Source organism: Maylandia zebra, linkage group LG17, assembly GCF_041146795.1.
Source record: "Maylandia zebra isolate NMK-2024a linkage group LG17, Mzebra_GT3a, whole genome shotgun sequence".
In the NCBI taxonomy this organism is placed as follows: Eukaryota; Metazoa; Chordata; class Actinopteri; order Cichliformes; family Cichlidae; genus Maylandia; species Maylandia zebra.
In genome coordinates this window covers 15785521-15800662 of record NC_135183.1, presented here as the reverse complement: position 1 = coordinate 15800662, position 15142 = coordinate 15785521, and the positions used below count along the sequence as shown (strand labels likewise).

The 15142-nt window shown below is 37.9% G+C and overlaps 1 protein-coding gene across 3 annotated transcripts in view; it reads left to right on the top strand.

Annotated features, from left to right (window-relative positions):
• eps15l1a (epidermal growth factor receptor pathway substrate 15-like 1a) overlaps positions 1–14877 on the top strand; it is a 57250-nt gene extending 42373 nt beyond the window's left edge. Inside the window, exons 26-28 of one of the 3 annotated variants that reach the window (XM_076875563.1) lie at positions 855–1016; positions 5659–5675; positions 9066–14877. In XM_076875563.1, coding sequence (XP_076731678.1) covers positions 855–1016; positions 5659–5675; positions 9066–9212 — 326 coding nt within the window. In that variant the 3' untranslated portion in view covers positions 9213–14877. Of the gene's footprint in view, positions 1–854; positions 1064–5658; positions 5676–9065 lie in introns of all 3 variants that reach the window. The other 2 variants (XM_076875564.1, XM_012924162.2) reach the window with 2 other exon arrangements.
• Positions 14878–15142: the final 265 nt, after the last annotated feature.

The window sequence follows — 15142 nt, the reverse complement described above, 5'->3', positions numbered from 1 at the left end:
GGGTTATAGGTCACTACTTTTGGTTTTTGTCTACTGGGTGTGGTCCTTTGCTTGTGTTTTTTCCTATGACAGCTGTTTTCATGTGTTTCCGTTCTCTTGAGAATGTAGTACTGTTAACGGTTTGCACTGGGACCTGATTTGAATTGTATAGTGTGCTGTGTGTGGATGTGAAACTTGTGTGGCTTTCAAAGCTGGCAGGTAACTTTGAGGTGACACTGGAGGTTAAGCAGGTCATGAGAAGAACTATGTGAACCAGCTCTTAATACACACATGTTTCTTTTCCAACTATTTATTTATGAGTGACTTATGTATGTATGTATATATATGTATATATTGTACTATTCTTAGTTAGTGTATTGTCTGTCTTGTCTTAATGTTGGTTTAAAATGGAGCACTGTAACAAAAAATAATTTCCCCCAGGGATCAATAAAGTATTCTGATTCTGATTCTGATTCTGAATATGCATGGTTTTATGAAAAGCACACAAAATCAGATCTTTTGTTGTCAGCATAGTTGTTTGTGATCTGACCTTGGCCATTTTTATGAGTCATGACATCTCTCAGGTTTCACTCAACCTGTATACCTAGTTAATTTATCTTTCACTTTGACATCTTTTTAATAGTCCTTAGGTAAATGCTTGTCTAAATGATACTTTCTTGTAGTTCTTCAAATTTTTATCGCATGACAAAGTTATATCAGTGCTATGATCCTGTTGCTTGTATCAGTTTTTCGTCAGCAAGCTTTTGTTGTGGTTTAAAATCAAAACTAAAACTTGATGTTGATGGTGAAATAACCTGGAAAGGAAAACTCTTCTCTTTATGATATTTACCTCCTTTATTCTTTTATGTCTTCAGGTAAGACCACACCAGTGAACATGACTGGTTCATCTGACTCTTCCAAACCCTGTGATCCTTTCAAACCGTTCAGTGGCGAGGTCATTGACCCTTTTCAGAGTAAAAAGGGCCTGGGAGACCCATTCAGCGGCAAAGACCCTTTTGTCTCATCCTCAGCATCAAGTAAACCCACTAAAGGCTCTACTTTGGGTTTTACAGACTTCAATTCTGTAAGTTGAGATGAGTGATACTGTTTAACTGTCAGTGTGCACAACAGGTGTCACAGCTCAGTGCAAAGAGCCACACTACCACAATTACAAGGTTTCATTTTACTGCAATGGAAGGATCCTGATGAAGACTGATGAGTGCCAAAAGTGCTGTTGAAGCACAAGACTTAGCAGAGTGTACAGTAATTTAGAATCCCAATGAGACAAAAACCCGTCATCCTTTGGGTGTGTATGGTTGTCACTGTGTCGTATGTTTCTCAGGACCATTTAAACAGCAGCTTTAAAGCAATTCAGCACAGCTGTTGTTCGTTCACCATATGAACAACACCCACATAGCCTTTCACCCCATGTTTCATTCTTCATATGGATGGACTTTATAGCTTTGATGACTGACAGTGTGTTAGGTGTACAAAAAAAGCTGGTAACAAAATTTAGAGCTGCTTATCAGGAGCTGTAAATGATGTTGACACTATGGACATTCAAAATGAAATAAAGAAATGAATTTCTCTTTCATGCAGAAATCTTCTCTCTATATGTATAACATATGTTATACATATAGAGAGAAGATTTCTAAAGCAAATACATAAATAAACAAAGCCAGCATTATCCTCTTTCATCTGGCACTCTTATTATTATTCGTCAGATCTATTATTAACTATATTACTATAGTTACTTACATCTCACAGCTTTAAAAAAACATCCACAAGTTATACCTCCGTAAAAGTTATATCTATATGCCTTACAGGCTTAATGTAAGCATCAAAATGACCTTAGCATTGTCCTCTGTCATCCATTGTTATTCTTCGTATGACAGGAATTACAGTTCTCTCATAAATGCACAGACTCTTTAACCACCTCACAGCTCCCAAATTGTAGCTGAAAATCTTAAGAGCATGCTGTCTTTACACTGTTACCACATTCATATAGTACAGTATGCACACATATAAATTGCTGCCACTCATGGTGAAAATTTTTTCCCGAATATTGTAATTAATAGTTGTACCAACAGATAATAAAAGAAGTGTTCTTGCTGCTGAAAGTTAAAGCTGTGATAACACTATATAATATGAACTGTGACTAATGGTGAAGTTTCCCTGTAATTAAATAGAATTTAATAATATTTACTTACAAGTACTTAAAGGGAGGTACACTAGAATAAGAGGGTAAAAAGTCATGTTTTTAAATTAAACAATGGAATGATTAAACTATTAATATATATACTATGGATGGATGGATGGATGGATGGATGGATGGATACCCATCTTATATATTTCACAATGCGCCCGATATTTCTTGCAACCTTCAGAAGCCAGTTCGTCTGATTGCTCTTTGGGCAGCCCGTTAGAATTTATTGTATTCTGACAATCAGACTGGTGGTAGCATTACATTTTGATTTGGTTGTGTGGCTCAGCAGGTCATTTGCTAATCAGAAGGTTGGTGGTGGTCCAGTCCACACCCCAGAGTGTCCTTGGGAAAGATATTGCATCCCAAGTTGCTCCTGATGCGTTCATCGGAGTATAAATGCTAGAAAGCAAGTCTCAGACAAACGTCTTTGTATGAATGTATGTGTGAATGAGATGTGTTGTATCAAGCACACTGTGGAGGCCAGGCTATCTGGTGCAGCACTCCATCATGCTCCTTCTTGGTCAAATAGACCTAAGACAGCCTGGAGGTGTGTTTTTGGGTCATTGTCCTGTTGAAAAATAAATGACGGTCCAACTAAACGCAAACTGGTTGGGATGGCATGTTGCTGCAGGATGCTGTGGTAGCCATGCTGGTTCAATGTGGCTTCAGTTTTGAATAACCCCCAAGAGTGTCACCAGCAATTTACCAATTTTCCCGACTGACTGACCTTCAGTTCTTGAAGTAATTATGGACTCTTGTTTCTTTTTACTTAGCTGAATGGTTCTTGCCATAATATGTATTCGAACAGTGATCAAATAGGGCTGACAGCTGTGATGATTTTCTCCACTTTCCTCACCACTCCACTCGCAGTTCTCCAGCCTCTACACCACACAGAGATGCAGCTAGTCAAAATGCTTTCTATGGTACTACTGTAGAATGTAGTTAACATGGGTAGGGGTGGGTGAGCACTTCTTAACCTTTAAGAAAGCTAAGTTAGGGTAACTTATTCATTGTGAGCACACTGAATTCTGAGCTCCACTGGAATGACTGAACTTCTTACCCTCTCTCTCTAAGGGAGAGGCCAACAACCTTTCGGAAAAGATTATTTCTGCCGCATGTATCATCACTTATGACCACAGGTTAGAAAAGGGACATAGAGAGCTAAATTGAGAGTTTCACTTTCATCAGCTCTCTCTTCACCACGAAGAGCTGACCTTAACCCCGGTTCACAAAACACATGCAGACTTGGGCCAAACTCACAAACGCAAATATCCCTGAGATGATAAAGAGACTAACGAATGAACTTTCCCTTCCACTACTCCGCCATAGACCTTACCTGGAAGGTTGAGCATTGTGATCCCTTTGTAGTTGGAACACACCCTGCGCTTACCCTTCTGAAAAATTGGAACCACCACCCCAGTCTGCTAATCCAGAGTTACTGCCTCGGATCACCAAGCAGTGTTGTAGAGGCGTGTCATCAGGTCAACTGAACTTGTCCCATACCAAAGTTTTTCCTGCCCGGGTTGCAGCTGTCACCGGAGTTCCACATGCTATCCAAGCCCAATAGGACTCCTCCTTCAGCTTGATGGCTCCTGTATCTTGTAAAGCCAGGCTTATTGTGGTCTGAGTCCAGAAGAGTCTAGACACAAGACTTGCTAAATCCCAAAATATTTGCGGTTTTTCAAAACTGAGTTTTTCCTTATAAACCTTTGTTTGCCACTGTTGGAAGCCATCAAAGGAATCCTTAATAGCCCTCATTTTTGTTGGAAAAGATCTAAATTCTAATTAAAAGAACTAAAGTGTAATTACAGAACAGCTATTTATGTCTGTATCTAAGTATCTCAAAAGCCCACTTTAACTGTACCAAATAATCAAAGCCTTTAAATTTACCCCACCCTCTGCCATGGCACTATATAAACTGGCTTTAGAAATTACAGTTTGGTATTGACACTGTAAGGCTTGCAGAACTGCACTGCAGAGAGTCTAAATTTCATGTTGTGCAGGAAAGGGTGTCAGCACTTTGTGTGGTTTTTTGTTTTGGCAGGAAGAATATCATAGGTGTTTTCAGGGTTTACCAAGACCTTCACAGAGGCAAATGGGTTATATCAGTTGTGGTAGATCTGTTTTTATCACGAGTGTTACTCTGAATTAATTGAGTCACTGAGACTAGAACAACAAACACAAATCATTTTTTTAAATCCCCAGATAACCTAACACCTTTTATTCTATTTTAAGCCTGGAATAACTTTTCTGTCAGATTGGTTGACAACTCAGTTCAAATTTTCTGTTGGAATTATCTATTGAACACGAGACACCACAGTATCACTACTCAACTATCAGCTCTTGAGTCTGTCTGCCCTGCACACTCTTGATGTTTGCTGCTATGTTACCGCCTTTGTTAAACTACTTTGATAAGTGTTTTATATTAACTGCTTATTCTTGTAATGCATGTCTTTGTCTTCCGTTACTGTTTTAGGTTTTCTCATTATTCTCATGCATCTACTTCCATGTCTATCTTCAACCTGACACTGCAGCTAAGAACAGTGTCTCATGATCTGTCAATGCAACCTAACCTACATTCACAGCTTTACTCGTTAAATTGTAGATTAATACTTCGCTTTACTTAAGACATATGTCTCCTGAAAAACATCACAGTTCATATAAAATTTGTAAAGTATTTGGTGTTTGGCCATCCAGACATTATTTGAACCATGATGTACCATTATAAATTTGAATGGTTCTTGGATCTAATATTGGTATAACTACTATACTAAATCTACTACAGACAACACTTTTATTCCAGCCCTCTGGTAAGGGGACCTTTACATGAAAGTATGTTAGCTTTAGACTGTTCTACTTGATTTACAACATTTATTTCCACTTTTCCAAAATCAGGCAACTGCAGCACCAACACAAGGACCTGTACTTCCTTCTTAAATTAAAAATAGTTTTTTAAAAAGTCATCTACTAAAGGCATAGCACACTTTGCTTTTAGTAGATGACTGTTACATCTGCCAAAACTCATCATTTACATGGTGTTTAAAATACTCAGATACAGATTTGTCATCTACTTTCTCTCACTCTCTGCATGTCACATCTTTTCTTGTAGAGGTCTTGTTAAGCTTTGCTTAGATCTTTGTGTTACACATTCCTGCTTGAAGGGATTCACTGGCATTCTGTTTCTTCACAGTCCATCTGTCTTAGTTTTTTACTTTAGCTTCAATACCTTTTATCAGTTTAAGAATTACTGATTTTATATGATTTTTTATAAACTGTCTAGTATTCGAATGCTAGTAGAATCACTTGATCTAAAAATAAATTACTAACAAATCGCTAAAAATAGTTTTTCAAAATGGACTGCACAGAAACTTGGCCAGTATCCATTTACATTGTCTGTTTGCTGTTGTGTGGTGTAACCAGCTTAGTGTTTTTGGTTATTAACTTCTCTGTTCTATAATCCAACTCTCTAACAGGACCTGACAAAGTCAAGGTAAGAAGCACTATTACATTCACATAAAATGATCATTTGGGAAGTGTTATTGAAAATGTTGTTGAATATTTGTTGAAGAGTAAGACAAGGATTTCAGATGTACAGTAATAGCAAGAGCTTTAGTTGCTAAACTAAAATACAGAAACTGTTTTTAATTTATTATATGAAAAGTGCTGTATACATATAACAAAGGGCAGAGAGTCGCTACTTTTAAAGGTTATTGTAGACCCTGCAAGCAGATTTTTAAAATGGTATCACTAGGTAAAGGTTTGGACACATATGCTAGTTTGTATTCCTTTGTCACCTATTTACACACTCGCCTGAAACTTCTCACATATGCATTTTCTTCAATCTGCATGTCAAAATGTTTTACACCATCTCAACTGGGTTTATTCTTGATATCAGATCATCTGATGGTCAAACATTCAAGGCTAATCAACTTTATTTTGACTAGACAAGACTACAATGAAAATTCTCTCATCTGGAATCATCAAATCAAAGTTGAGATTTTTACTCCTCTAAAGTTCCACTTATTTCTTCTTCTCCTTCTTGATTTATTTCACTATTGTTTCTTTACTGTAGTTTAACCAGAAAGACCAAATTTGCACATTTTGCTTTCAATACTTGATGTTAAGATGTACCTCTGTAAAATCTTAGTTTGTGAAAATGGTAACTGAGAAGCTTCTCCTCAGCAGAAAATGGTTTTAATCTTAAGTGGTTGGAGTGGTTCAGATGTTCCTCCATCCAAATGTTTGCATCGTTCTGCATCCAAGTGCTAATACATGTCAGTTCTACTAAACCAGGGGTCGGCAACCTGCGGCTCCGGAGCCGCATGCGGCTCTTTAGTCCTTATAGTGCGACTCCGTGTGGTTTGGGAAAATAAATTAGAAGTATTTAGCTGAAGTGTAATTTATTTATGTTAGTTCTTTTTTAACTTGTAGTTCTAAATTGGAAGATTATTGTGATTTTGAAATATAAAAATACAATTATATTCTATTATTTTTTCATCACTCAAAATAAGCGTCACACTCGCGGAAGCCGGTGTACCCGCCGAAACGCCGTGCATTTATCGAGACTTTCAACCCCAGGTAGACCAATTATGGATCTTCGGATCCACATTATGTCAACAGCTGTTCTCCACTGTGAACAATGTTAAAGACAAACACCGCTGACGCCTCACAGATGACAGCTTACAGTCCTGCGTAAAGATGAAAGTGACTTCGTACAGCCCTGATTTGCAGACGCTGTGCGCAGAGGTTCAGGAGCAGAAGTTCCATTGTAAACATATCACGGCAGACCCGACGCTGTTTCCATGAACATGCTTTTCAGCATCTCTTTATTGACCACTTTTCACACACGGTTGCTGTACGCATACAGCCGGCTGTAGCTTTTCAGTTCACAGCCCGACACACACCAACACAACAGCATAGATAGCACAGACGTTAAGGCGGCGAGGCGTGATTGCGGGTGCCGCTCAGGTGCGTCCGCCTCCCCTGCAGCGGCGCTGCAGACCACGCCCCGCCACACACATTAACCAGGTAAAATACATATTTAGGCAGAATTTTGCAAATATCTATTTTTCATCTTTTAGCAGCATAGTGCTTTTTTTCCAATTACTTTTTAAAAGTCAGGTCAAGGCTCCAAAAGCCCAAAGGCGATATGAGGGTGGCGGCTCAAAGCAGTTTTTGTTTGCTGGATTATTTTAGTTCAGCTGGGCGTCTTTCCTTTTGTTATATTTCTTTAAGAGTTCAAAATGTGTTAATTACATAAATAAAATGTAATTTTCTCATTAGCACTTCAAGGATTTCATAAGCAACACACCTTAGTTGTTCACACAAAGCATAAAGGTAAAAAACAATATATACAGTGTTATCTTCATTTTAGATGTCAAAAAGTATTTGCGGCTCCCAGTGTTTTCGTTTGCGTGGAAACCGACTCCAAATGGCTCTTTGGGTGTGAAAGGTTGCTGACCCCTGTACTAAACCAACCGAATGTGCAATATCCAATCAGTATCCATCAGTATCCTGTTTTCAATCTGACAGTGGTTCTAAATTACCTCTAATTTTTGATATGTTTGATAATTGACTTTGTTACTGTTCAAGTTGGAAACTCTTCAAACTTAAACACTGGACACATGTCTAAGTATGTGGATGGACAAATCTGTGTTCTTTTGGCCACAGCTTACGTCTTCTCTGATCTTGTTATGTGGAAAAGGAATTGTTTCAAAAACAAGGATTTATTGTGCAAAAGTCTTGAGCCGTGCCTCATTTCTATATCTTTTGCTTTCAAGGACCAACACTTTTTAAAGTGGTCTTGAGCAAGTTATTGGGTTACTCAGCCCCTCTTGAATGTCTTTCAAAGTTTTTCTTTGGACATTTGCTGCTTTTTTACTCATTTCCAATTTTTACTAGCAGCCTATCAGACAACACAGTTTGACAGAAATAAATTATCTTTTTGACACCAACAAAATGCTATTAGTGGAAAATTTGGCATATCTTCACATTGTGCGCAGAGAATTTGAGGAGACTAGACAAATAGACAACTATATAAGAAGTGGCAGGCCTATACACTGTCTACAGCAGATGAATAGTATCTGAAAATCAAGTCCTTAAAAAATTGGAAAAAAACACAGGACCCGATGGCTACATCTGGCTCTTCAGTTCATCCATTCACTGAAGCCTCATCAAAAATCTTCTCAGTGAAGGGGGCCTGTCTAGGAGCCCTTGAGGAGAACAGGGATAAAAGCATGATGTATGATAAATTGCACAAGAAATGGACTGAAAATCAGTGGCAACGGTGTGTGATGGACTGATTAATCTAGATCTGAAATTTTTAGTCAAGTGGTTGCCAGTATGGGAGAAGGCGCTGTGAGCTTCTACAGCTATCTGCAAAACCACCAGATTTTGATCCACAATGAAATGCCATCTGGAAAGCAACTGATTGGCGACAGCTAGTTTTTTTTTCGCCATGACAATTAACACACACACTGTCCCACACACAAAACAATCAATGCTGTCAGCCACTTATTGGCCTCCCCAGAGTCTGGAGCAGTTTGGCATCCACATTTCAGAGCTTTGAGAGCTTTGAAAGCTTTAAGAACTATTCTTTAAGACTACTTGAAGAAATGACAAGAAAGGTGCCTAAGAGAGTTCAGACTGTATCGAAGAATAAAGGTGTTCATACCAAATATTAACTTTCAAGCTGGTTAGAACTGCACAAACTGTTTTTGACTTATATACTGTAGTAAGTTTCCACATTTCAATAAATCTCTTCATCTGTTTTCCATTTTGTTTGCAGAATATAAAGAAATGAAAGACTGCACAGGACTTTTGCACAATACTGCAAATCTCAACGCTCTCTCTCGCACTCTCTCTATCTTTCTCTTTGCAGTTTGGAAACGAGGCTCAGCAGTTAGAATGGGCTAAACGTGAAAGCGAGCGTGCAGAACGTGAGCGGCTGAAGAGACTCAGACAGCAGGAACAGGAGGACCTGGAACTGGCCATTGCCCTCAGTAAAGCAGAGATGTCCAATGCATGACCTGGAGGTCCCACTACATGTGAATACTTGTATAGCCATAGTGAGGCTAACCTGCAGACAAAGGTGACTGACTGAAATATTAAGACATGAAACACATCACTGAACTAATTACTGCACACACTCACACAGAACTCCACACTCAGTGACTTTATTGGATTGGAAGAGAACAAGAAACTTTCAGACGAGTTTGGATGATGGCCCTGCAAACAGAAAAAAACAATAAAACAGAATCGTGGGTTGCAAAACATCATTGAAAAACGGGTGCTGACATGAAGAAAAGGGGAACTGAAATATAAAGACGTGGAAAGAAAGCTGCTTGGTAGAAAGAGTGTACAGGCCCCATAGTAGCTACACGGTAATGTTGTTTTACCGATTAGGGAGACTAGCTAATCGCTGCACGACAGTTTGTATCACTTCATGTTTCTTTGTTTTGTTTTTTAAGCTACACTCTCCATATGGAAACAAACCTTGCTGTCATTAATAGAAGAGCAGATGACCTTTTCTTTTGTTGTAACAATCAGCAGCAAAGAAATTGCCCCTGTACTTCTCAGAAGGGACTTGTAAATTGGTTGTATCATTTAGTTAATAGAATTACATGATGTAGTAAGTATGTCAGTTAATATTCAGTGCTAATGCATAGAATGAGGTTTAAATTCCCATTTGGTATAGAGAGGCTTATAGAAAGGACTGGATTCATTCAGTAATAGTCATTAGGGGAGGGTTTAAAAAATCGATTTCCCCGATTCAAATCGATTTTTGTTTGAATAAAGCGATATTGAGTCATTAAATCCTGATTCGATTTTTAATTATTTTTAAGTATTTTGTCAGAAACAACAAAATCTCAGCTTAAAGCTCACAAAATGACTTCAACGACCACAAAACAGCAAATGAGAGCAGTTGAACGGATTCCGCGAAAAGACGTAAACACAAATCGCGGATCGTTCGCCCGAAGATCTGCGCACAGACACGCCGTCAGCTGCTGAAAGCAAACAGATTCTGAAGTCGCAGGTTTTGCCACTTTCCGACCAAAATTCACTGATGGGCAGCAAAAAAAAGATCAAAACTACGCTTCACGTGTGAAACACATCGTCGTGAATTCCCTCTTACTTTACAGTTTTGCTTCCACTGCGATAAAAATCACACTTCCTGCACGGCTCTCTCTCTCACTCTATTTCAAGAACAGTTTCCAATCTGAAATCTGTTTTCTGCATTATGTACAGTTTTATGTACAGCGCTGGTTTTTTTTCTCTGTAACTTTGCTCTGCTTCACTTCAGCAGCGTCAGGTAATGTTTATATGCAGATTCATGGTTTTCTTCCGTTTTTGTTCAACTGCAGAATATTTTTAAGGCGGTTGTCTGCTTTAAAAAGCCAGACCAGGAAAATCTCCTTCATGCTTTTCTGTGTTTTATCCTCAGTTACTTTGACACAAAGGCATCTGCTGTGATGCTCACACCTTTGATGAAGTGTCAGCTTTTTATACACAGATATACAAATGTGGACATGTATTAATGAATGATCAGAACTATAATATTTCTGACTGTCTGAGTCGAAACTGAATCGAATTGAATCGGGGATCGAATCTGGACCTTCTGAGTCAATCAATTATAGAAATGAGTGACAATAACCAGCCCTAATACTCATTAAATATTCTTTTAAGGCCAGACACTTACACTAACAAAGACTGAGATAAGAAGTGAAAAGATCGATATTAACAGTATTTTTAAACTGTATTTAACCACTTTGTTTCAAGCTAGACTAAAGTCAGTGCTTCATTTTTTCTCATGACTCCAGGTGAGCTTATATCTCCAAATATCAGGATTTAGAGATTAAACACTTTAACCAGATAAAGATTCAGGCAATCTGGGATACCAAGAGCCTTATTATCCAATGGTTCCACTGTATAACAATTTTAACAGTAATGTTAAAATTGTCATGAAATATTCCTTCTGTGTACTACTGAAATTCAAAAGGCCTCAAGGAACCACAGACAATATTATCTTTTCAGGTGTGTGCTGTAGTCCCTGAGTTTAAATGGCTTCTCTTGTGAATTTGTCTTTCAGTCCCCAGTTTAAATGTGACATAATGTGAAAACCCACTTTACTTTGTGTTGTGCTTATTTATCATGAAGAAATAAATAATACAGAGCGGGGGGAAGAGACTCAGAGTAGGGTTGTTTTTCTTTGGTACTCTTCTGCCTTGAGTCTGTAGCTTATATGTTTCTCTTTTTCAGTATTACGTTTGCCACCCATCACAGACGCTCCCTTCCTCTGGCTCATCATTTCAGTTTAAAAAAATGAAGACATAAAAGTAACAGAAGCTGAGGGAAGCAGCGTGCATTACATTGGTTTCCTCTAATGTGATAACTACCTAATGAATGAAAATAACTATGTCAGGATATCGACATATTCTTTGGAGTGAGAGTAACGTACTGTAAAAATATGTTTTCCGTTATCATGAGTGAGGTCATCGTGTAGAGTCCTCTGCACTGACCTGTAGAGCTTTCTTGCCGTCTCTGCGGTGTATATAGACAGAGCCTATGCCTCTTCTTGACAACTGTACTCTGATCACAATGATATGATATCATACCACATCCAGCAAATGAAATAAAAGATGAGGGAATTCATTTTTCATATTTCAACTAGTCTGTTTTTTATTGATTCTTTTGTAGAAACTGATGGTTTTAGCACTGTTTTTAGTTGGTGACTACAGAACGGCAAACACAAGTTGCAGATAGATTTCTGACTGGCAGGAAACTGGATGTTGAAGAGTGCTAATTCTTATGTGACATAGTTTGATGCTCCATAACAACTCACTTTGTTTATTTTAGGAGTTGTCTCTTTACTTGAACTATGAACCAATGCTTAAGGGAGACAGAAATACGTTGTTTCTAGAGTTTTGTTTTGTTTTTTATTTGGATTTTGTTCTTTTGCTGTCCCATAAAAGCAGATTTCATTGAACTTAACTTCTGAGCTGTTAGTGCAAAGCAAAGCTTACTGATGTGATCTTTATACTGTAACATTGCACTGGATGCAATCTGATGGAACCTAAAAATGTTTCAGTCATTCTGAAATCACTTCAGATTTGTTGCAATTTAATGAAAATATAAACTCCTTCTAATAACAGAAAACACTGGCGTACATTCTGCTTAACTTGAAGTTTAATACATAAAAAAAATGTACTGAAATGTTCAGGTTGCGTCAGATTTCAGTCCAAAACTGTGATGGGATGGTCCCAAATACGAGCTGGAGGCGTGTAAAGGCTCTGAACTGAGTGATATGACAGAATGACCTCCAATAAGTGTTACACTTGCTTTTCCACTCATCACGTTGAAAAAGAAAATGCTGGTACTAATGTGGTTACTTTCATGATGCAACATTGCATATTTGTTTGTCTTTTTCTTCCCAGATGTCAGACATATTGAAACTGCTTTCCAGAGGGTCAGCATTATATAAATCCTTGTAATGTGAATTCACCAAAATAGGAGTGAAAAGTGAAGTTAAGGTTGATAATGCACCCCTGATTCTGCGAGTAAGAAGTGTAAACTGCCTCTCTCAGCTTTTCTTTGTTATGTTCACACATCAAGAGTGTTTCTTTTACTATAGCTGTTACTGAGCGGTGTCCTTAGTATGTGATAAACCTGCTTTCATCTACTTCTCAGTCATAAAACACACGTTGGCTTTTAAGTCTCTGCCATGAACAGAAGCCCCCTCGTGTCCGTCCGTTTTCTCAGTTTAAATAAAACTGTTCATGAGCTTCTACGCGCCAGCAGGTCGTCAGCTACACACTTGTTCTCACTGCATTATAAAACGTTACAGTTAACTTAATTGCTATCGAGTAAAAAGCTTATAGTGTGGTATACTAGAAGTTGAATAAAAAGCTATGTGTATTATCTAAAAGGTGCAGTATGTTCAATACCTTACTGCAGAATTGTTTGCCCCTGTTTTTCACAGTGGCTAGTGGTGTTACTTTTGTTTGTTAACCAGATTTCTTTCATTCTTACAGCACATTGACATCAGATCAAACATGTATTCCAATAGCAGTCACCTAACAACTCATCTATACTAGCTTGAGAAGCAATGTGATCTAAGCTTCTTGCTTGGGGCATCTCTAAACTTGTCACTGCTGATTGTGACATAATAGTCTAACTGCTTCGTTAAGGTGATATCATAGCAAGAATGTTCATGTTTCAAGTCTCCTTCGAGCTGGCCCCTCACAGGTGGAGTTTGACTTTTCGGCTTCCTGCCACAGTTCAAAGACATGGTTGGTTTGACTTCTACATAGGCTGTGATACCACTGAGGTCACAATGTGGGAGATTTGCATGTGGTACTGAGCCTGAAAGAAGTCTGTATAGATACAGCTAGAGGACTGAAGCTTTTGCTATTCTTCTTGTAACTATGTGGAACCCACACTGGCTTAAGTGCTATAGAAGTTTATTTTTCCCAGAACTAAAGAGAGTGTCCTTTGACTGAGTGTGTATGTGGATGGCTCAGCTGAATTTTGAAAGCAAAACGTGGACTCGTTCTGTATATTATAGGGCAGAGAGGTGCGTTATCTTTATAGCACAGCTGACATTCTGTGGCGGTGTATATACTTCAACAAGCTAGGATGTGATATTTTCACACAGTATAACTAGCAGCATGTAGGAAACAGAGGGACCTGTGATTATGCCAACGCACTCCTTGAGAAGTAGGGTTGGACAGCAGTTCTATGGGTTTGATTCTGACGTTCTGCACCAGTGCTGAAAACAATTGAAATTAGAGTATGTGGTGAGATGGAACAACATGCATATTATCATTAGCACCAAGAACTAGCAGCACTCAATACTCGGTCCTTCTGTAAAAGACCGCCTATGATATGTGTCTGCAATCACCCCGTCTGCTGTGTACTGCTGTTAACAGACTGGTACCATTGTTCATACTGTATTTGTCATTAGATACCTCCATTGTGCAATAGATATGTTTCTTTTATTGTTGTTTTATGTATAGTCTGAAAGAAGTCTAATTTTTTATATGTTGTGTATGTTTTTAATATAATTATTTATGTATCCACAGCCAGCCACTCTTCTGACCTGATTTTCTTCCAAGCATCAAAAGCCTTTTATCGCAAATCCTTTTTTTTATTTTGAGGAAAAACAAGTAAACACAATGTTAATTACTAAATGTTATTAAAATATCAACAGTGTTAGCAGTTAAGAAATATCAGCTTATGATTGATGATAAGTGTCAAAATTACAGCTTAACAGTTTCTTTGTTTTAATGTTCATTTTATCAGAATGGTTCATGTTTTCTTGTAGTGTGAAACCACTGAATTCTGTCTTTGCTGGAATGCTGATGCTTAATATTAAGCAGGCAAAATGAATTCATTGTGTCATTCGTCATTTCTTTGATTTCTTTTCTAACTCTTGTTGTTGTTGCTCTCTCTGCTATCGACAAATTATTCAGCGCTGTTTTTATAAAAATGCATACAGTGCGTGTACGGTCTCTGTAGTATCATGTCTGGTATATGTGTCCTAACAGCATAAACAAACGAACCAGTGAATTATAGAGGAAAACATTTGGAACAACGGGTAGAGAACAGAGGTTTACCTAGAAAAGTGAGGATCTCTATGGTCTCTATATGGTCTGTACTGTTTACTAGAATAAACATTTCCATTAATGAATGCATGTTTGACTTGTCAACAGTTTTGTATGACTATTTGTAAAGCTTAATATAATATTACACGTTTAGAAATCTTAAATTCTTAATTACATATTTAGGGAAAAAGTGCCAAATGTAATTTATTAAATCCCTAAATCGCAATTCCATTAAGAAATAAAGTGATTTTAATCATTTTAGAAGCTATTAGAACTTAAAATCCATCCTTCAGCATTTTCAAAGTAATTTTTTTTATCCCAAACAATCTTTTCCAAACCAGACATCTGTAGCTGT